Source organism: Galeopterus variegatus, unplaced genomic scaffold, assembly GCF_000696425.1.
Source record: "Galeopterus variegatus unplaced genomic scaffold, G_variegatus-3.0.2 Scaffold89, whole genome shotgun sequence".
In the NCBI taxonomy this organism is placed as follows: Eukaryota; Metazoa; Chordata; class Mammalia; order Dermoptera; family Cynocephalidae; genus Galeopterus; species Galeopterus variegatus.
Genome location: NW_007726200.1, coordinates 830,691 through 854,108, shown reverse-complemented (window position 1 = coordinate 854,108; position 23,418 = coordinate 830,691). Strand labels below are relative to the sequence as shown.

At 39.9% G+C, this 23,418-nt stretch overlaps 1 protein-coding gene across 1 annotated transcript in view; it reads left to right on the top strand.

The window, feature by feature from the left end:
* Positions 1–424: 424 nt before the first annotated feature.
* Positions 425–23,418, top strand: part of WNT2 (wingless-type MMTV integration site family member 2) — a 43,412-nt gene continuing 20,418 nt past the window's right edge. Inside the window, exons 1-3 of the mRNA XM_008581037.1 lie at positions 425–805; positions 2,818–3,044; positions 7,857–8,134. Coding sequence (XP_008579259.1) covers positions 723–805; positions 2,818–3,044; positions 7,857–8,134 — 588 coding nt within the window. The 5' untranslated portion in view covers positions 425–722. The remainder of the gene's footprint in view (positions 806–2,817; positions 3,045–7,856; positions 8,135–23,418) is intronic.

Sequence of the window (23,418 nt, the reverse complement as noted above, 5' to 3'; positions counted from 1 at the left end):
GACACTGCAGCTCCAAATTTACAAGTGTTTGTTCTTCCTCCCGGCTTCAGGGAAAGAAGCAAAGCAATGGGTTGAAAGACACCTCTGGATTCCTGTATCCCGTGCACAGTCATCTCCTTATCCTCCCCTTCGTTTCCCCACGTTGCATTCTCGGGGACTTCTGTTTGCTGGAAGGTAGCCTCACCTATCCGGAAGGCGCGTTCCTGTGGCCGGAGCCCGCGGATGCTCTGCGGCCGGGAGCTTCCCTAAGAGTGCCTGCGTCCGCGGGAGCGCGAAGCCCAGCATAGGTGTTCCTCCTTCCTCGCCTCACCTCATACCCGCGCATCTCTTGCCATTATTTCATCCACTCCCACGTAAAACCCCGCGCCCCCACCACCCCCCACCAGGCGCAGCGCCCCCTCCCTAGGCTGCGCCGGGCAAGGAACAGAGCGGACAGGGGCGCACGGGAGGCGCGCAGAGTTCTCGGCTGCCTGCGCTCGCCGCGCCTGGGGAATTGGGCTGTGGGCGAGGCGGCCCGGGCTGGCCTTTATCGCTCGCTGGGCTCGTCGTTTGAAACTTTATCAGCGAGTCTCGCCACTCGCTGCAGACGCGAGCGGGGGGCGGGGGCGCGGCGAGGCGCCGGCGGCCGTGACGAGGCCCTCCCGGCGCTGAGCGCTTCTGCTCCGGGCACGCATGGCGCCCGCACACGGAGTCTGACCTGATGCGGACGCAAGGGGGTTAATATGAACGCCCCTCTCGGTGGAATCTGGTTCTGGCTCCTTCTGGTCTTGACCTGGCTCACCCCCGAGGTCAGCTCTTCATGGTGGTAAGTCCACGCTCACGGGCGCGGGGTGAGTTTGGAGATGGGAGTGGGAACCGCACTGGCCGCATAGACCCTTCCTTGTGGCGCTTCTCCGCGGCCGCAGCAGCCGCATATTCCCCGACCGCTGCCCTCTGCTATCGCCCCATCCTGAGCCCCTTCGCTTTTCCCTAGAAGACCATTTCAGCTTTGACAACGCGAGCGAGAGAGGGAGAGAGAGAGAGAGAACCCTCATTCCCCCTCAGATGAGAGCTCTGATGTTTGGTTTATTTGGATCCAGCTGAGCGACAGCAAAATCAGCCAATTTCTTATCCCGTTGGGAGACACACTAGCCGAGTCTGTAGCTGTAGCACAGACGCGTGTACGTGTGTGTGTGTGTGTGTGTGTGTGTGTGTGTGTGTGTGTGTTCACCCTGAAAACTACAACTGCCTTTCCCACCCTCCTTCCCCCAAAACTGCCTCAAGATGAACCGAGGGACATATTCAGGCAATCAGGAGTTGTAGAGTCCAAAGCGTGTGATTTTGTATTATTTCCCGTCCTTCCACATTCCTAATGCTTCACCTCAGTGGGGCGGAAGAATATTTTGCCTGCTCCAGGTGGAGACTATCACCTTAATGCAAAGCTACAGATCCCGGGGTCTCTAAGATGTTACCCTGTTCAAAACTGTCACCCCAAAGGGTAACTGCTGCTTTCCTTTGTACGCTGATCTGCGATTGATTTATTTATTTTTGTACAGTGATGGATTGAACCGTAACAGTTCTTCGCATCATTAATAGTTGCAAAGGCAGATTCTCTGCCCATCCAGAAACTCTTCCTCATCTCCTGACTTTTTGATCTTGGAAAACGATGGAGTTGAGAGCCCTGTAACTTCCTTGTACCTTAAAGTTCCAGAACAGATATTAAAATACTGATTCAGAAAAAACAGTTATTTGGGGCTATATTTTAAAGAATCTGGTGAAAGTAACAAGTCTCAACCACATAAAACACTAGAGCAAGTAACTTTTTAGGAAGACACTGGAGCTCTTCAAAAGAGCAAGGCAAAGTGCTGATGGGAAGAGGTTCAATTATTTCCTAAGCCTGCTTTGAACGGGAAGGTGTTTAGCCTTGACATTGCTGACACAGGATCAAAGATTGATTTATCAGACTGATCATTTTTCAATAAAATGACTATTTCTGTTTTCATGGGGGTATAAACATTATTTATTGCTCAGGCTTTTTGTCACATTGTCTCTCAGCTGTCACTTAAAAATATATTTTTTGGAAGTCACAGCTGTAACGATTTTATGATCATATAAAATAATGAAAATACAAGAAAAAGACATTCTCCTTATTTGATCGCTTCAAAAGACACCTATGGCAGCTTGGGTTATATAAAAGGTACCTTTCTAAACATTTCACAACTAATAGAGAACATCTGGGTAGAGATGATGATGTAATTTTTTGTTAAAGTTTCTTTTCAAAAAGTACTTTATGGAGCTATAATACTGTTTGATTCTTCCAAACATTTAGTGTCCTTAATAACAATAGAAAGAATTTTTTCCAAAGGTTTTCTATAAAAGCCAAAATGAACTAGAAAATGGAACTATTTAAAGGATTCCTCAGTAAGGAAAGAACAGCATGTCTGTGAGGAGAGTGTAATATCAGATACCACCAGGTGTTGATTAGACAGATACAGATAGTTTTTAAGACGTTAGGTCAAATAAATGGAGTGAAAAACTTCTAAAGGTCAGCTTCCCCCAAAGCCAAGACCAGACCCATTGTGTCATATAGTGGCCAGGCTTCACGTCCACAAGACAGTCATCAGTCCATTTTGGGGTGGCTTCTATCAGATCACTCACCATGCCTACCTTGTCTGCTTCTCCACTGAATTAAAATTAAATAACCCTTGCTTTCTAATATCACCAAAAGGATAAGTAATTCATATTTGAAAAGCTCTTTGAACTCTTCAGTTTCCCAGGGAACACTGAGCCAAGCCTTGCTGTTCATGTTGTTCTCACCTCTGTGTTGGTCCCTTACAGGTACATGAGAGCTACAGGTGGCTCCTCCAGGGTGATGTGTGACAATGTGCCAGGCTTGGTGAGCCGCCAGCGCCAGCTGTGCCACCGACACCCAGACGTGATGCGAGCCATTGGCCTGGGCGTGGCCGAGTGGACCACAGAGTGCCAGCACCAGTTCCGCCAGCATCGCTGGAACTGCAATACCCTAGACAGGGATCACAGCCTCTTTGGCAGGGTCCTACTCAGAAGTAAGTCTCCTGCCTTCACCCATCCCCATAGGCCCTCCACTCATACACCACTCCCCTCGCATGGTCTTCAAAGCTCTTGCTCATCTTTTATTGCACTTTATTCAAACAAAAGATCTTTCTGTTGGGTGGCATTGTCCCTGTTTTACAAATGAGGATGAGAGAAATCAAAGAACTTGTCTAAAGTCTTATAGGAGGCCAGTCGTAGAATAGGATGTAGCCCTGGATTGTTGTCTTCTCACTCTTCGCTCTGTCACTTCAACCCTGTATGTCCTCCAGGTTCAGATTTTATCTTGAGCCCAAGATTGTCATTATTACAAAATCAACATGTAAGAGTTATTAAGAAGCAGACAAATCTCTGTTCAGCATCTTTGACCTCCCATCTAGCTGCTCAGCCTTGGGTCACTCTGTGTCAAAATTAAACATTTTTTTTCCCCAATAGATTGTCCATTCCTTAAGGGCAGGAACTAGCCTGTATTCCCTGCACCTCATTTGGTGCCTTGTGTATTGTAATGAATGAATGGATGAACTTGTGTGAGCACCTAATATTTTCCAGCTACATTTTAGGAAGTAAGAATATTTATGGAAGATAGGCATGGGAACCATGAATACAAAGATCTTTTTTTCCTTAGAAGGAGCCTTAAACATTGTCTAGTCAAATTATAAACTTCTTAAAAGTTCTGAATATGGAAAGTAGCTCACTAGCTGATATACAATCGGAGAAAAGTAATTAAAAATCAGATTTTATTTTCATATAATACCCTTCCACTAACCTAGCATTATTAGCATTCTCCATTTGCTATTAGGAACTATGACAAAAAACACAGCAACTTATGTGCGAACCTCAGAAACAGGAAACTTTACACTTGTTTTTGGCCCCCCCATTCCTAAGAAAATCATCCAGACTGTACACTTGGTAATGCTTAACAGAGGGTGTTTCTATCATGTAATCATCACAGCCCTAGGGTTTTATGAGGCCAAATGCATAACTGAATGTCTCTAAAATCCCCCAAGGGCGTAGTACTCTCATTCTTAGAGTATCCCTAAAGTTAATTTACTGTGATACTGTGCAATGTTATTCTCTAGTTTAAGAACTAAATTCTTCTGCATTCCTTTTGGAGTTTCAATATGACATCGCAAATTTTTGAAAGGTTAATAGTAAATTGCAGCTTCATGGAATTCTGAGACTTCACCTAGATTATCTCACCAGTGAATCAATCAAAGTCCTGGACCTTGTCAAAGAGAGTTTGCAAATATTTAGCACAAGTAATCTTTGGATATGTTATATACAGGCTGTCAGTGTTTAAAATGTATCAGGAGTTTTCTTTTTCAAAGAGCTCATAACCATTTTCCAATGATTCAAATTATATGCACTCCTTATTTCTAAAATGATCACCTCTAGATCCATTGAAATGTCTTCATATTAGAAGAAAAACCTTCAGATTGCAAATCAAAGGAAGCAGTTTTGACCAGTGATCCTAAAGACAGTAGATCTGCCAAAGCTGGGGATTTATTCATAAAATATTTTAACTTAATCTTGACAATGTGTGTTTCTTCAGAGCTATAGAGTTGCTGAGAGGGAAGAGGTTAGAAATAGAGGAAACAGAACTAGTTTGACTTAGTCCAAGGTCTCAGATAAATAAGAGATTCTAAGTTGTACTTCCTTTAGATTTCTTTCAGATGAAGTTGAATGCTTTGCCACAATACTCAGAACTTAAAACATTTATGCTATACAATTTCTTTCCATTCTTCACAGAAAACCAGGTTCCTTCCCAGACATTAATGCAGACTCCTATGACCGTCAGTGATGATTTTGTGTTGGTTATGCTGGAGCTATATTTGGCCTAAAGTAGCTTATCCCAGAAATAATCACTAAATTCCAATGAAGCTATTCAAAGATTTTTACAATGAATTGCTTGGAGGAATATCTGTACCTTAGAGTTGTGAAGAACTCTCCTTTGGAAACCTAAATATGCTTATATATGAATAGGAAAGGCGAAGGGCAATACCATTTACCACGAGCACATTGAAGTTATTGAAATATTTCATGGTCATAGAGAAATGGGAAATATTTGCCTGTTTTGCTTTAGAGAGTTAGAGTAAGACAGAACAATTTTTAGGAACATTGGTAATTTACTCATTCAAGAGACAGTCACCAGTCACATGCAGAGAAACAAAGTCAGAACTAGTAAACCCAAAAATATTCTTGCAAGAATACATCTCCAGAATTCTAGAATAAGCCTTAAAAAAAAAAACGATTGTGTCTCATCATTGTAAATGTCAAAAAAAAAAAAAAAGTGGATATATTAAAAGAAAGTTGAACAACTCATAACCGTCAAGAAACCCTAACTTCTACTGTTTACCTTCCCAGGTAGCAATCCCCCCTCCCAAATAAAAACTGTGCATATGTACTTTAAAAAAAATTAGAGAAGCTTCAATAGTAATACATCAGAAGTATAAATATCACCATTTATATTTGGATTTCATTTAATTTTGTGATGGCTTTAAAAAGAATCAGTTTTTCTAAGAAGAGGCCCAAGATCAAAATTAGTTTTGTCACAAAGCCAACTCTTGAAATGTGCTACTGTTTCACACATAGCATTTTAGTGATTCATCTAAAGCACTTAACTGAAAACACCTTAAGGCCATATCTACATGATACGAAAACATCTGGAGGTAAAAGGAAAAGTCAGCAAATGTGCAAAATTTTTTATTTAAATAAGTAAACATCTAGCATTTAGTAAGGTGTTTGAATAATAAATAACAAATATTTAGAAAGGTGATATTTTTGTTTTGGAAACTATGCCTGAAAGTAGCAGATTGTGAGTGACTTTTTTTCTTTCAGCCAATAAGTTAATGTAATTGTTTGCAAGTTATACCAGGATGAATTCCACACCTAGACAATTTATTCCTCTACTTCTTTCAAAATACTACCTGCTCACTGACATTTATCATCCACATCTTCCAAGCCTTTCTCCTAAAAGACCATTCATAAAATTTCTCTTCTTTCTCCTTAAAAAGTAAGAGCAATGCTAAATATCTTAAGCATTTGGGAATTTTTCCCCTATGTGATAACTCTAAACATGGACATTAACTCCAAATTCAAAACCAGGCTTTAGAAGATAAATGGGGTAACTATGGACAAAGTATTTTCCTAAACTGTAAAATGGTTATGATAAAAATTGCATTTATCTGAAAGCTGCTGCCAGAGATTAAGCCACATTATCATGTTATTAGTCACCTTTGACGAAACATCTCAATTCAATATAGAATATCTGTGATTCTTATAATTTAAGCTGTGACTCTTTAAAATAGCTCCCAGGACCATCACATTTCTCTCTGGAGAGGGCTACTTGCTACCTGTGGCAAATATTCCTATAATTGATTTTACCTAACTACAGGGCATGATTGATTCCTTTTCTGATGGATAGAGGTTTTGGGGGAGATATTTTCTGAAGGCTGAGGTAAGTGCCATTTAATATGGTGTAGATATGTTTTCCTGATTTTTAATAATGAGACTAGCAGAGCAAATATTGCGAGGGATGTATAATAAATTTTAACACCGAATGACAAACGGAAACAAGCAGGGCTTCAATGCAAAAAGGTAGTTTGTTCTCCCAGCTGTGTGGTTCAAAAAGTCACACTCGTCTTGACATATTGAATCGCCAAATGGTTCTCTGTTTTCTGCCTTGCATTGGCATTAGGTTGTCCAACTTCTATTTTGATTGTTAATATATTTGCTGCAGCAACCATTAATAAAAAGCCATGCTAATAACAATGAAATACAGCTCCACTTGAAAAACGAGGTGCACACGGACCCTAAAGAGCCTTATATCTGTCACTATACCACAACACCGTGTTATGAGTTACTACAGATTATTAAAATAATTTAATGTAGTTATTGCACTGAAATATGTACCTTTCAGCCTGTAAGTGAAAGTAGCCTGCACTCTAATAAAGAACAATTCTAAGAAAACACCCCAAAGGGTTCTTGCCCAAGTCTAATTATAAGTGGTAAATTTGTTTCCTTCCAGAAAAACCAAAGAAAAGCTTTTCACTGTCTTTTACCCAATACCAGTGATTAGTGCAGGTGTTCCAGAAGAAAGTAAATGTACCTTAATAGTTAGACGTAGTATGTAACTCAAGGATATTGCATATTGCCGTCAACAATCTCTCAATTACTTGTGAAAGTTGATGCCAAGCCAGAACTCTCCAGTGTTAGTGTAAGGGGCTGGTTACTGCTGAATTCTCTTCCCACCTCAGCCCCTAGATTTCTTTGAATTCAGTATTTCAGTGCTGATCATTTAAATGTGTGTGAGAGTCCTCAGTAATGCCTAACAGTTTGGAAGGTTTTTTCAAAGAAAGCTGTGGTATCATGAATACCCAAATATCTATTGGAATGAAAGAATTTTAGAATTCAGACTGTATTTTACAGATGAAGAAACCAAAGCCTAGAGATGCTTTGCTCCTCTCTTCCAGGACATCGAGAGTGTGAGGTTAAAGCAGGGCAAGCATGTGTATGAGACGGATGTGAAGCCAGGAGCTGGGCAAGTCCATCTTTTTCATTTATATTCTTTATTTACTTTGAAAAGATTTGTCATCACACAGATATCTAAATTGACAAAAACCTATATTAGGTGGAGACGATTCATATTAAAGAGCAAGCCTTGGCTCTAGAAAAGAATCCCTCAAGCACCTTTCTGTCTAGAGTGGCAAAGACTTCAGGGACAGACCAAGTATTACATAGTCACCATGTGAAAGTTATTCAGAACTAATGCTACCAGACCATTTTTAAGAAAAGCATTTTTGTTTCAGGTAGTCGGGAATCTGCCTTTGTTTATGCCATCTCCTCAGCTGGAGTTGTATTTGCCATCACCAGGGCCTGTAGCCAAGGAGAATTAAAATCCTGTTCCTGTGATCCAAAGAAGAAGGGAACCGCCAAGGACAGCAAGGGCACTTTCGATTGGGGTGGCTGCAGTGATAACATTGACTATGGGATCAAATTTGCCCGAGCATTTGTGGATGCCAAGGAGAGGAAAGGAAAGGACGCCAGAGCCCTGATGAATCTTCACAACAACAGAGCTGGCAGGAAGGTATGGAAATGCAACGGTGCATGGCCTTATAAATCACTTCAGCAGAGCTTAATCTTAAACATTCCTAGAGTTGATCAAATGCTGTATAGTCACAGCTTCCCACTGTCCTCCAGCCCATAGCTGTTTGTTCTAAAGAATACCACCTACTGGGTTGAAATATCCCCACCCACACTCCACCTTCCTCCCCACAGCTGAGCCGAAGGGGTCCACCCATTGCTTTTGGCATTGTGTTGAGTCAAGTGTTTTATGGTCCCTCTGGATACTGTATTATTCTGTATAGAAGATCAAATCTGTGGGTTAAGATACTGCTACATCTCACATAGCAATGATACGTGGAATACTTGTATCTATGGGATATCAAGACTCAGAGCATCTTCTCCCAGGCTTTTCATGAAAGCAATTCACTGCACATGGTTTGTGAGTTTCATCTAGATTGGGAGTGCTGTCTTTTAGAACCAGACCCAGCTGTCACTTGTAAAAGCCTCATTTTGTGGTTTCTGGTACTGGATGAGTAAGTTGACCAGGGGAAGATGTGGCCCCAAAGGGGTACTCTGGCCCCTATTCTCTAGTCCTGGTTAATCTTCCTGGGCTGTGGGTATCTTGTCGGTATTTACCCTCTACCCACTATTTGTTAGATGAGGAACTGAGGCATTCAGGGAACTCAAGGTCACATTATGAGTCCAGTAGAAAAGTCAAGACTAGAACTCGGGTTTCAACTGCTTGTCTAGGGGTGCTTTGACCTAGGATTAAACCATTTCAGTGCCAGTGTTCAGATCCATCAATGATCCATGTCTTTCTGCATGGTGGCATGACCAAAATAACTAGAGAATCTGAATGCTGTGCTTTATGCCTCTGTGTAGAAAACATAAACTATCTGGGCTAATTAAATATTGGGTCAGAACCATTCTAGCATAATCTAATTGCCAATGGGAAGAGATAACCATAATTATCATTGTGTTGTCTTTTATCAACACAACGTAAAAATCTGCTTGATATTAATATATAAGGAAAGATCAGCAAACAATTGAAAGGTCCCCAGGGGGGCTCTAATAGGAAAAAGAATAGAAAAGAAGGCAGATATGTTTGGATGAAAACCCTTTTACTAGGCGTCTGGAGAGAACTGATCTCATTTAAAGGAAGTTGGAAGGAAAGAACTCTTGCTTACCACATGGAATAAGATGAGTGTGACCTGAACTGTTTACAAATAGTACCGTTCTTGAACTTTAAAAATCAACATTCCTTATTTTCATGAATTTATGAACTTATAGTTACTACTGCCAAGAATATAGACTGTAGTTGTGCAATCCTATAAGTATTGGTAATTACTGTTTCTGCAATGATTTGGATTAAAAAAAACATTGACCTTTGTTTTGACATTAATTCTGCATGTATAAGTTATAAAGTGTGGTATCTTTGATAAGAGTGTGCCACTTAATTATTCAAACACAGTATAGAGTTAGATTTCTCTATTTGGAAAGATAAAGGCATATGGTCATACATTGTATCCAAAAGAATGTTGACCTATCAAAATAAATGTTAATTTTGCCTAATAGGTCATTAAGAGTTTCAACTCTTGAAGACAATAGATCTTGGCTGTTATATTTGAGGCCCAGAATAAACATGACTTTTATTGTAAATCACGTGATTCTTCACTGTGTAGAGGTGAACAGCTGTCAGGCCTCAGATATTCTCCTGCCTACTCTGCAAATCTTAGAAGCTACTTTTGATTGGAATAAAAGTGCACACACTGACTTTTTAAAATGTGGCTTTAATTAATGGTGGGTGGGCAGTCTTTTTCAAGGAGATGCATGATGTCAGTGAATATGAACTTTAATGAGAGTAAATGTATTGAGATAAACATGCGTCTCTAATTCTCTTCTTGCGGTCATTAGACCTCCAGTCTTTGCTCCCCCTTTGTACCAGAAGAAGGTCTGTAGAATCAAAATGAGAACAGGCTGGGCTTGTGTTTGAAGACAGCCTCCTGAGCTAAGCCTTCAACTGGCCTGGCTCTAGAAAACCCCAGCTTCCCAGGGCTGACAGCAACATCAGTCCATTTTTTTCTTCTTCCTTGTGCTTTTCAGTATTTTCCAAACTGTCCAATATGAACAACTTCTACTTTTTAAACTGGGGTGGAGATAGAGGTTGGGGGGGAGACCAATACATTTCGCTTAAAAGAAAAGCCATCTGGTCCAGGATTGTTCTGTTTGGCCAAGGCTGAAAGTCAGAATTCAGCACTGCCGTCCACAACAGGCCTTAATTTTCCCCCAATATTTGAACAGTTTAATTCGTTTATTATAGCAGCTGGTTAGAGCACCCTCATGTGTCTCTGTACTGTAATATCATTTTAGACCCTCTGTGCTATAATATCTTTATTTTAATCACAGTTTCAGCAGAACTTGTAGATTTATAGATTTTCCCTTCGTGTTTACGTGCAGACTCATCCTTGATTGAGTATAGTTTTCCACCTCCAAAGAGGACTGTTAAACAAGTCCTAAAAGGACAAGTCTCCTTGTTCAAAACAAACATTCTATCAAGAAGGAATTCCACAGTTTCCCTCAGCTGTGCTTTTTAGATCTAAAGAAGCAATGCTATGAAAAGTTTTAAATTACATTTTAAGATAAGTTTAGGTAAATTACAAGCAAAAGGTACCCAGTCAATATACATCATTTGTTCCCCTTCATGAGTTTGCATATGGCTTTTAAATTTGTCTACTCCTTCCTCTAAAATGAAGCTCTTACACTTCTTTAAACTTTCCTAAGAGAACTGGTTTCAAAATAATCCATGTATCTAGTCAAATACTGCCCTTCAATCACTCTGGAAATTTCCATAAGAATAAGAATTTCTATAAAAATGAGAGGAATTCCATAAAAATACTTTCCCCCAAAAGTGTCTCTTACTAGAGTGAAAATAGAAAAAACATAGCATTTGAAATCAGACCCACCTTAATCTTGTAGCACCAGTGACTTCGCTTACTGAATTTTAATTTTTCTCATATATAAAAGGGCATTATTTGGTGCTGTGGGAAGATGAGTGTAAGGCAAATACTACAAAGTCTGGTAGTAAGTGCTCAATAAAAGTTCATTTCTCTCCCTTTAGCAAAGTGATAGTTATTTGTAATTTAGGTAATAGAGCTAGGCACAAATCCAGTTTGAACTGTTGCTTAGGATTTAATCTGATTGCTCAATCTATCCATAGACTCACATTCTGAAAAGTTCAACATGCCAATAAAAAACAGGCAGATAGTATTTTTCTAATGTATAAAATACAATCAAATGTTTTATAATTTGATCTTCCCAAAACCCTAATAGGAATAAAAAATAGTATTAATATTTCTAATTTTCATGTGAGAAATTGGGCCTCAGAGGGATGAAGTCACAAACCCAGGGTCATACAATCATGATGTGCTGGGCCTGGGGTTTCAAATCCAGTTGGGTTTGCCCATATGCACTTGTCTACATTTCCATGATGTCTCTGTTTAGAATTTCTGAGGAAAACAAACAGATAGTATTTCTGTATTTAAAGAAAAAGAAGCAGTAGCTGCCCTTTTTTCCCCCTTTGTCTGTGTCTTCACTTCACAAGTTTTCTAAAATGAATGTGTACTAGTTTTTAGCAACAGGAAAAAGTTGTTTTAAATGCTAAAATCGTAAGAGCACCCCTGGAGCAACTTAGCCTTATTTGAAGGATTCACAAAATTTCAACTAATGGCACTGCAAGTTTGAGAGCACTATTCCTGTTTGTTATTGGACTAAATGTGGTTCAACAGAGAATTTATTAAGAATTTCTTTGGGGGGCTGGCCCGGTGGCGCACTGCTACAGTGCGCTGCTTGGGAGCGTGGTGGCGCTCCCGCCAAGGGTTCGGATCCCACATACAGACCGGCCGCTCACTGGCTGAGCGAGGTGCGGGCACAGCACCGAGGGTTGCGATCCTGTTGCCGGTCCCGGTCCAGTACGGGCGTGACACTGAGGGTTGCGATCCGTTGCTGGACACACACAAAAAAAAAAAGGGAAAAAAAAAAAAAAAGAATTTCTTTGGGAAAGGCACTGTTTTTGGTACTAAGTCAGATATGGAAAAGAATAAGACAAAGTCAAGCACCAGACAACAAGACACTAAATTTTAGTCAGGGAGACAAGTGTAATAACACTTGCAAAGAAAGCTATGCTAAGTGGTCTAATAGAAAAATCAGCCAAAGGGCCAGTTAGCTGAGGAGATAAAGGTTGTGTTATAAAAGAACTATGTTTGAGCTGAAGATGAAGACATCCCATGGTTCAGATAGGGAAAATGCTTTCCAGGATGAAGGGTCTCTAAGACAAAGATATTGGAGCAGAAAGTACATCATAAAGCTAAGGAACAATCAGGGCTCTAGGGTAGAACTCATGACTGAAAGTTAACAGGAGCTGAGGCTGGAAAGTTGAGTCTTGGCCAGATCTGGAGAGTCTTGAATACCATGCGGAGATATTTGGATGTCACTGTGAAAGCAAAAGGAAGGCACTGAATGATGAGGGAGAAAATTAAGTTCAATTTTTATGCGTTTATTCATTTGTCCAGAGTCCACTCTGAAAGGGTGATAGATATCAAAGTTCAGATCTTCTGTGATATGTTTGAACTAATGACTTAATAAATAGATTTACTAGGAAAATTATGAGAAATTTCTATCTCCCTGAATTTTATTTTCAGTTTTAAATATACATATAAGGACTGGGACAGTAAGCTTTCTGATTTTTATTAATAATTAAAAATTAGCATATGGCAACTCTGTGGATATTTATATTTGTAACATAATGGTTAATATTATTATTATTGGCTACTCAGCTCATTAGGACTTCCTAGCTATGGTCATCATCTCAACTGAGGCAGTATGGAGAATAGGGCTTTGGAATCAGAAAACTGGCTCTTATACTTGAGCACAACCTTGCAGAGGGTTGCCATATGACATAAGATACATACACATATAAACCAGGCTTTAAGCAAGCATAAGAAGTAGGTACGATTATTAATCACATTTTGCATATGAGGAAACTGAGGTCTAATAGGACAGAATTAGCAAATCAATTGAACATATTTGCTAGTATATATTTGCTGATTGAAATGATCTGAAATTAAAATTTAACTTGGCATCCTGTATTTTACATGAGAAAAGCTCAGAGGGTGAAGGGATCCAGAGTCTCTAGTTCCATGCACTGCCCAAACAAGCACCACCCAAGGTCAGTGCTGTGGAGCTCTAGGGCCTGCCCGTGAGCATGGCCTACTGGGGCACTGAGACAAAGCAGATACTTCTAAGGTTCATCTTCAAGAAATGCCTCCAATAGGAAACAGAAAGTGGATATTGTACAATGTGTAAGCACAACTTTACGGGCAAGTCAATCTAAGTCCTAATAAAGACTTCAAGGAATAGATCCCTTGATGCCACTGAAAATAAATAATAAATAAGGGGTTTGACTTAAGAGAACCAGGGCATCTTTAAAAAGAAATCACACTCTTAAAAAATAAGGAATATCAATAAGGAAGAAAATGATAAACCGGAACTGAACTATAGAGCCAGATTGCTTCAACCTGCTATTCATCCTCACCTTCCCCTCACTGATCTTGAGCATATTTATGGGGCAGTTTTTTTTGTTTGTTTTTTGCTCCTGGCCAGTACAAGAGCACAAATTTTACTTAGTAGATATTTATTTTCTGGTTGGTTTCCTTAGTTCTTGAAATAACATGCTTTGTGAAAATTAGATCAGTTCTGCCACCCTCACCTCTGTCTTGTTGGACCCCAAAATGGTATGTGCTTGATATTGTAGATCTTTATATATCATATGAATCAAAAACTAACCAGAATTAAAGTTCCCAAATAGGAAATAACTCTTAACAAAATTGTTACAGTTTCATGTAAAGTTCTACTATTAATGGAAAATGTGACTTGCCTCATTAGTCAATAAGAATTATTATATACATGGTTAGTCAACAGTAATGTTCTTGAATTCCACAAATATAAATTCCACACCTTATATTTTCTAGCTAAGCCCACCCACAGTCACTGTTTTTAAAGAATGACAGTACTCAAGAAATTACAATGTCTTATTTAAGTTAATAAATGTTTGCATAAGCAAATCAACTGTACAGTTTGCTAAGAAATAGTCCTTGTTTTCCTAGTTCCAGAGGGTGTATGTTTAAAGGGTATAAGTTGGTCCAATTTTCAGTAACTCCTGTCTTAGAGATGTGGACCTGTCAAAAGGATTTAATTGTTAATAAATGTACTTGGCTTTCAGCCAGCATCTGAAAATTAAACAATATGTTCTTAATGTGTGTTTCCCTTGGGAAAACTGATATATGATCAGAAATAGGTTAGTTGCTTTGTGGAATACACCCAACTAAAAAGTGAAGTACTAACACTTCTTTGAATGCTCAAGTTTAGCTAAATAATTTAGTTAAAATACAGCATATGAGGACCTAAAATAAATTCTAAATGGGATTTCTAAGGCAAGGTCAGTTAAATTGGCAAGTATTTCACACCATCTAAAGCGGATTGCCTTTTTCCTGATAAGAAGAGAATTGGTATGACACAATACAGGGTTCATAAACTTAGCAAAATGCAGGTATCTACAAGAAAGAAGTTTTCATGCTCTGCAAAGTCTTATGAAGACACCCTAGGGGTTGCTTGGGCTCAGTCTTCAGAAAAGCGGACTTAAGAAACCACAGTTTTATTCTCCTTGGGAGAAGTTTGTCTCTAGGACTGGCAAAATAATTATTTTAATTTTTTTTTTCTTTTCTCATAATTGGTTTCCTCGATTATTTTTTATAAATTTCATTGTACATGTTTATGGCATACAGTTTGTTGCTTTAATGTATGCAAATATTATATAATGACCCAATCAGAATGGTTAGCATACCTATCACCTAAATGAAAATAATTCTTTTTAGACTATAAGTAGACATGCAAACACTAAGTGTTAAAACTTGTAGAACTCACTGAATCCAGAAGACATGAACTCTGGGGCTTGGCAAACCCCAGGACGAGAAACACCAGCAGAGTGATTTACTGTGTAGCCATTGGTGTCAAACAGGCTTGGGTTATTGCACTCCCTGCCTGTGAGATCTAGGGCAAGGTCCTCTATTTCTATGTGTTTCAACATCTTCATCTGTAAAATGGGGATAATAATATAAGGTGCCATATATGCTTGTGTGGATTAAATAAAATAGTGAATATAAAGTGCTTAGAATGGTTTGACATATGCTGAGAACCTAATGAATGTTATGTCTCATTATTATACTCTGACAGTAAGTTGGGGCAGAGAAACATAAAACAGAATTTTTCTAGCCTACACAATGCATGTTTTTCCTTCTTCCATTGCTCTTTAAAAAAAAAAAAAGCATTCAGACTTCTGTCTCTGTGGTATAAAATGCTAATATAAAATAGAAGTTTCTTTTAACAAAAGAATGTAAAAAAGAGAAGTTTCTCAAATTTTAAAAGCAGAAAATAGCCTCTGCAGTTTGAAGCCTTAAAATGCTCAAAATCAAAGATCTAAGGGCCAGGTAAAAAAAAATCTGAGATTTTAGCACCAAAGCAATTTTGAGCCTATCGAAGAAATTTCTTGAGAAAAGTTATATATTAAGCTACAAGTGGTTTCTGTGAGGCTAACCATCCAGAAAGTAATGCTGTCTTTAGGAGTCATCAAATTTATTTGTCTTTTTTAAAGCAGTATCAAATGAGCAAGTATGTATTGACAGAATGCCACAGAGTAAAGATTGGATGGGATGCAGGCAAATGGTGAGAGGGAGAGGCTGTAAGAACTGTGCTGGCCAAGTGGTGAGATGAAGGGAAAGGATGGTCATGAGAATTGAAAAGCGGAGCATAAAAGAAGGCTGAAAATGGAATCTGGGCAACAACCTGCATTAAGAATCAAAGAAGGAAGCAGAACAAGAGACCTTTTAGGAAAGAGTCAAGAGACAAAATGGATATCACGATCTAACTAAGTCTTGGTTTGTGGCACTGAGGTTCTGAAAGCAGCTTTCAGCATCACACACTGGAGAGAGTCAGCAAGTCATTGTAATTGATTCTTTTTCATGTTCTTTCTCTTTCTATTGTAAACACAGTACTTGCACATAGCCACAAATGTAACAAGTTGAGCAGTGCAGAAATGTATATCGTAAAATGGGAAAGTTTTCTCCCCACACAATGCTTGCCTCCTTCCAGAGTATTTCAAAATGCAGACTGACCCAAGGCTGTGGGCAGGTCATACTCTGTTTCACCTCTTCCTCCCCAACCTCATTAAAATTATAGTAATGGAATAAAAATGATTTAAGTCAACAATAAGGAGAATAGTCAAAAAAAATGAAAGAGCTCAACAAATTTCTGGAAAGGGGAAAGCAAATGAAGAAATTGTAACTGATAAAGAAGGGTGGAGAAGCCACAGTCTGGAAAAGTAGAAGCAGATGGGGGAAAAAGAAGAAAATAAAATAGAAAAAGCAGATGGGGCAGCAGCCAAGGTGGGGACCAAAATGCCCTGAGAAAATTTTGGATATAAATAAGCACTGGAGAGAAGTACAGGCCTGAAAACTGGGATTAACCAAAAAATCCATAGGCAGAATAAAAAACCTAATTCCCTCCCCTCTCCCCATAAGCAGAACTCCTGGAAGTCTGACATTTAACCTCCTAGGCTTTCTGATGTTCGAGTCCCCAGCATAATGGCCAGTATCCTACCCACTCACCAGAAACCAATCTTCTCTGGTTCACAAGCCCCACCTACATCACCAGAGTTCCTAAATGCCTTTTTACTACTTCATTCTTAAGTGTAGGAGACTATCCAAGGATTATCATAAATTAGATTAAATTCAGCAGCATGAAAGAAAAAGACCAAAAGTTGTAGGAAAATGACCCCAGAAGAAAAAGCAGTGATTGAGGGACCAGAAGAGGCTTTGAAAAAGTGACAACTAGAGAACAAGAACAAACTTGGGAGAGAAAGCCAAAGAAATCTCTCAGAAAGTAACACAAAAACCTCAAAAGACAAATAGAATTTAAGGAGGTTCATAAACAAACCTCCTCTTTCCCACTTTAGTTTGAAACCAACTAAAAAATGGACAGATAGATGGAGTAAAAATGTCAGTTTCACTACTGAAAAAAGGTGCACTGGAGGATATAGCTTGGGAACCCATGCTTCCTAGCACCCCACCCCTGAGCAAGACAGCCTCACCCTGCCACAGGCTGGCAGATCCCCAAAGAGAGGGAACCAAACCCACAGGCCCTGCTCCCCATCTAAACTCACCAGCTGGACAAGTCCCTTCTCTTCCTCTGGGGAGAAATGAGCAAGGGGGTGGGGAGAGCCAGGAGTGTTAGTATGATGAAATTTTTTCTTCAAGAAGCCAGGAAGAAAGTACTGAAAAAATATGAGAGAAAATATAAGAGACATAGAGGATCAATTCAGAAGCTTCAGCAACTGAGTAATTAGAATACCATAAAGAAAGAGGAGAAAAAAATGGAGGGAAGGAAAAGATTAAAGAGATGTCTCAGTGCTGGAGAACACGAGTGCCCAGACTGAAAGGGCCTGCTGAGTGCCGAACAGGATTAGTGGGGAAAAAATATCATTGTGATATTTCAGAACAAGAACAAGGGAAAGATCCTAAGCTTTCATGCGGAAAAAATACAAAATGAAATGAAAACAAAAACTAATCTGTTTTCAAAAAATCAGCCAGATATTAGACTTCCTATCTGCAACACTAGAGACCAAAAGCCTGGAGAGCTGTATCTTCAAAGTTTTGAGGGAAAATTATTTTCAGTTAGAATTCTACACCCAGCCAAGCTATTAATCCAGGTTGAAGGCTGATTGAAGATATCTTGGATGTACAAGAATTTAGAAAATGTATTTTCCATGAACCTTGAAGGAGTTACTCAAGAATGTGCTGCCACAAAAAAGAAAGAATAAAGCAAAAAAGAGAAAACGTGGCATCTAGGAGTGAGTGTGTCCAGTCTAGGGGGGCGTGATGATAGGTCTCAGCTGTGGAGCGAGTCCAGGTCGGAATAAGAGGATGGAGGACCTTGGAGCTCCCCCGGAAATGAGGAGAAGTGATGGAGTAGGTGGAACGATGGTGAGGATGGAAAACATGAATAGTCAATACAAGTGGTAGCAAGTCAAATGAGAAAACACCAAACTTCACTCTCAGAATATCCTTCATTGACACTGAGGTTTTGATACTGGATCTGAGAAGATAAAATGCAGTCCTGGCACAGTGCTTGATTGTGCAGTTAACAACAGCACATAGATGTTTATTGTTTCCAATTTCTAGAATCAACATCTAGACATATTGCAGGAGACTAAACTATAGTTACAAACAGAGGTCCCCCACTTTGGTCGTTCTTTCTTTCATCATCCAAATAAAATGACTCCAGCCCCTTTATCAGCAGCTGTTTGTGGGAAGTCCCCCAGCTCCTCACCCAGTGCCTGCTGAGATCCCAGGAGGAGCACATCCCACCGCTGCGGCCTGTCGCTCTGCTGCGGCCCACTGATCCACCCATCCACAGATGCGTCTATCCTGCCGCGCTTGGCTTCTACCCCTCTGGCTGCCACCCATCCTTCATCCCCTCCAAAGCAGCACTAGCAGAGATTGCCCCTCATGGCAAATTCTTCCTGGAGGTTTGGACATTGTGGTGACACAGGGTAGGAAACATCTAATTCAATAATCAGTTTTCCCTATTCCTAGAAATGTAATGTCGCCCCCCATCACAGGAATTTATCACTGGCACTATCCCTCCACAGGCCCTCAGACCCCTGCCAAAGTGCTGGGATTTCCTACCTTCTCCCCTAAACTCCTGGGTTTGGACTAGATTCTCAGCTCTAGCTGTGTATTAGCATCAGCTGAGGAACCGCAAGTACCATCAGACCCTGAGCTCCAGCACCCACCCCAGGTTCTGATTTACTCAGTCTGGGAATCGGCTGGAAATGATCCCCAGGTGATTTTAATATGAAGCCAGGAATGAGAACCACTGCTCTGCCATCCCAGTTGCCAGGGATCAATCCTTGAATTCCTATTATTTTACTATGTGATGCAGTGTGATTTTTTGTTTGTTTGTTTGTTTTCCAATCTCTTTCCAGACCATGCAATTCCTCAGACTGAAGCCAGATTATAAAAGAACATTTTTTCCCTTCCTCCTCTATGTACACACACATATGCAGCCTTTAAAAAGTAGATTATACCACATATATTGTTCTGCATGTTGCTTTTATCACTTGGCTTCCTTTCATGCCTATAAAACTGATCCACCTCATTATTTAAAGGCCACATCATATTCCATTATTAAGCATATACTATAATTTGCTTAAGCATTTTCCTATTGATGTCATTTGGGGTTTTTTTCTCATTTTTTGCTGTTGCTAATTACTCTGCAATAAACATCCATGTGGGTGTGTATCCTTTAAAATGTGTGCTAATATTTCCAGAGGGGAATCACTGGGTCAAAATTTAAAATTTTGAAAGTTATTGCAAACACGTTCTCTATTTAAATGGTGTATCAATATAGTTTTCCACCAACAGTATGTTAAAGCATCTCTTTCTCCCGTAAGCATCTCAACACCGCTAAATAGTATCATCTTTTTTTACTATTTGCTAATTTGCTAGCCAAAAAAATGGCATTGCATTGTTTCAGTTTATATTTCTCTGATTGCTAGTGAAGTTGAACATCTTTTTGTCTTTGTATCAGTACTTTGTATTTCTTCCATGAACACCTGTTTAATAAATTTTTGATGACTCTTGGTTTGGAAGATGCAATGTAATCCTCTCCTATTTCTCTCTCTACCTCTTCCCCCGCCCACCACTTTAACAGGCCTGTAATATTAACCAGTTAATTCTCGATTATTCAGAAAGATAGAGGGAGGCAGAATATGCATCATTCAAAACTTCAGAAAATCACAGTGCAATTTATATTAGAATTTTAAATGTGTTTTTAGAAAGAGCACAGATGTGGGAGTGAGATGTATCTGATTCACATCCTAGTTCTGCCTTATCTAGTCGGTTGAATCTAGGGATCCTACTTTCCCCACTGGGTCCTGGTTTTCATAACTGTAGAATGGGAATACTACTTTACTTTACCTAATTGTGATAATGATATAAGGTAATGTGTGTACACAACCTGGTGGAGCCTGGAACATACTTAAGTACTCAATAATTGGTTGTTACTGTTATAATGTTATAACATTTGAATATTGAAAATTGTTCTAAACTAGGAATCCTCACTGCGAGATTCTTGATCTCATGCCTTACTCCTACCTCAGCTACTGTCTAAAACGGTCCACCTAGGCTTGGATTCCCTTTCTTTTGCCCCTCTGATTGAGCAGGGTTTTGTCCTCTTCGAGGTTAAGGACTTGAACTTCAAGTCTGCGAACCAAGTAAATAGAGGAGGTGGAGGTAGCTCCAAACTGTGATCAAGCTCCAAGTGGGCTGTGTGTTAACACTGGGACAGGAGATGTGTGCAAACCCAGGAACAGAGGGGGTGTCTCACTCTCCCCCAAGGTTAATTGTCAGATAAAGCCTGTCATTAATCCACAATCAAGAACTGACCATGGTACTGGTTGCAATACTTTCAGTTACAAGTAACAGACCCCAGGGGCACTAAAGAATGAGGAAAACATTAATTTGGATCACAAGAAGTCCGCAGGTAGGGCAGGTCCAGGCAGGTTCATTCAGCAGCTCAGCAACATCCTCCACCTTTCAAGACTGTGTTTTCAGCTTGTTGCCTGTCCCGCAACAACCGTCCTCACATGCCAAGGAGGCTGCTGCAGAAAACCGCATCTAGAGACAGAGAAAAGATATTTCTCTTCATGTGTCTCTTTTAGAGACCCCCTTTCTCACAAGACCCCCAACATATGTCTCCTAACATCATATTGGCCCGAATTGAATCACATGCCCCAAGCTGAAAAAAATTCTGTGGCAGGGCAGTAAAATGACTTTTATTGATTTAGGCTACTCTGGGGTCAGAGAGAGGCCTCTGAAGTGAACGGCTGACCAACACCTGAACAAAACTGTTGCCAAGGAAGGGAGGAAACTGGCTGCTTGGATAATCAATAGTGTCTGTCACTGCCACATGTATTTGTAAGAATTCATAAGGTGTATTTCTAAGATCCCATTTTAAATCGCTTTGCAAATCATTTTATTAATCATACAAAAATATCAGCTTTGAAGTTGCAACCTGGAAACTCAGTATTACAAAGGGAAGATAGTGACATTGCCTGTCATTTTTTAAAGCTAGGAGTATTTTTTGAGTAAATAACTTCCCTTTAAAAGGAATATGCTTAGAAGAATGAGCATTCGTAATCAATTCCCAAGTACTAGGCATGGAATAATTTTTGTGTGGTGCTCTCTCAGATCTTAGGAGGGAAATCTGGACAGGAGGGGCCCATTTAGGGCAGAGTGGAGAGGCCAAGGCGGCACTCCTAGGGTCGTATCTGTGGCAGAGGCCTGTCGTAGACCATCCAGTGAGCTGCATACAAAACACCTGGAATATAAGGACAGGGGATACCTGTGAGGTAGAGCAGTTCCAGAGAGGAAATTCATTCTAAGACATCCTTTAAAGATGCCAAAGTCCCTATAACTTGGAGAGCCAAGCTAATGAAGTTGTTACTGTCGGGCCTCCCTGAGCCAGAGGCCGACAAAACCGAGCGGGAAGAGACCCCGGTCCAGCCGGGGGTCCCTTGTGGGGCTGAGCGGGATGATGAGTGTCACTGGCACGGCCCTTCCCCCCCAGGACCTTCCTCCCCGGGGGCCGAGAAAGAACACCACCGAGCCAGGAGAGTGGTCAAAGCCGGAACTCCGTTTATTTGCAGGGCGGCACAGCTTATATAGGGAAAAGGGGCAGGGCGGGTTTTGATATGAGAGATCAAGCAAAGAGCCAATAAGAAGGGCTTAAAAGGATAGGGTGAGGTGGTGGGGAGGCTTTACGCGAATACGGAACTAAAGTTGCTGAATCACTGGGACCCGGAAGGGCGAGGCTGGCAGCTACGTGCCATTGAGCGCTAGTGAAATGGTGGCCGCGGAGCGCATGAACTGGCGCCCTTGCGCATCAGGGCGCATGTGCGCAAAGTTATGCCCAACATCTCCCCCTTTTGTTTTTGTATGCCGAAATCATACTTCAGCTCTAAGTCTTGGTATTGTTTTCAGTTCTACCATCTTGCAATAGGTTAATTTGTCCCCCACCTTTCAGTAACGCTGCTGTTGAAAACACGTTTCCTTCAAGAGGTTCTCTCATAGAAACTAACATCCAATTTCTCATAAGCATACTCTGCAGAAAAGAGGTAGCAAACAAATAAATAAATATCAAAATAAGTTTAATACATTCTATTTTCTTGCCTTAACATACATTTAAAATGTGGGCTTCATCATGGCAATTTTAAAATAAGCTCAGAACATTATCAATGCCTAATAAGAAAATACATCATATTTCATTAATATTTATCAACTTGAATTTGTCACAAAATATTTTAGCCAGCACTTATTGACAACTCAGAATGTTAATCATTCTTGTAAATAAGCAGCAGTGTTTTTTTATTTGTAAATTTCTCTCCTGAAGGTACATACCTAAAACCTAATGCATGAGCATTTCTAAGGCCACAAGCATTCAAGCTCCCCTGTGTGAAAGTGACAGCCACGGTGGTGAAACGGCCAGAGCAGAAGTAGGTTCCTGTTCTTTCATTTGCCGTGATAGTGTGATCCTGAAATTAATATTCAGTGATAACTTCAATTCCTCTAGTTCACCTGTTGTTTTATAAGAAACAAATTGTTAAATGTTTTTCTGCTATGTTATTTATTTATTTATTATTTTCTGTTTCCTGTAATGTACTATGATACAATTAGAAATAAAGATACTTATAACATATGTAGAATAAAGGGTTGCAAAGCACTTAAATTGTTTGGATGGTATGAAGTATAGAAGATCTACTGGTGAATATCTGGGAAAATTTACCTCTTATTTCTTAACTCTCTTTCTGTCAATCATTTTAGTCTGTATCAACTCTATTAATCAGTGCGTAACCAGGAAGAAATTCTCTACTTATCAATACTTGTGAGATAACCAGAACATCTATTGAGTATTGCTCTCTGTTCTTAGAAGGGAAGCGTAGAAAAACACTTAGCTACAGTAGTGACATTCTGAGATTATTCATCGAAATTATTAACTGAGAACAGGAAAATGGATACTTTTAGATTTTTAAAAATGGTACCTTATACAAACGCTTTCTCAAAATGTTGCCGATGATGACCCATTGCTTTAAATTTGTTTTCCCATTGTTATAAACTTGTTACCCTCATCCAGCTG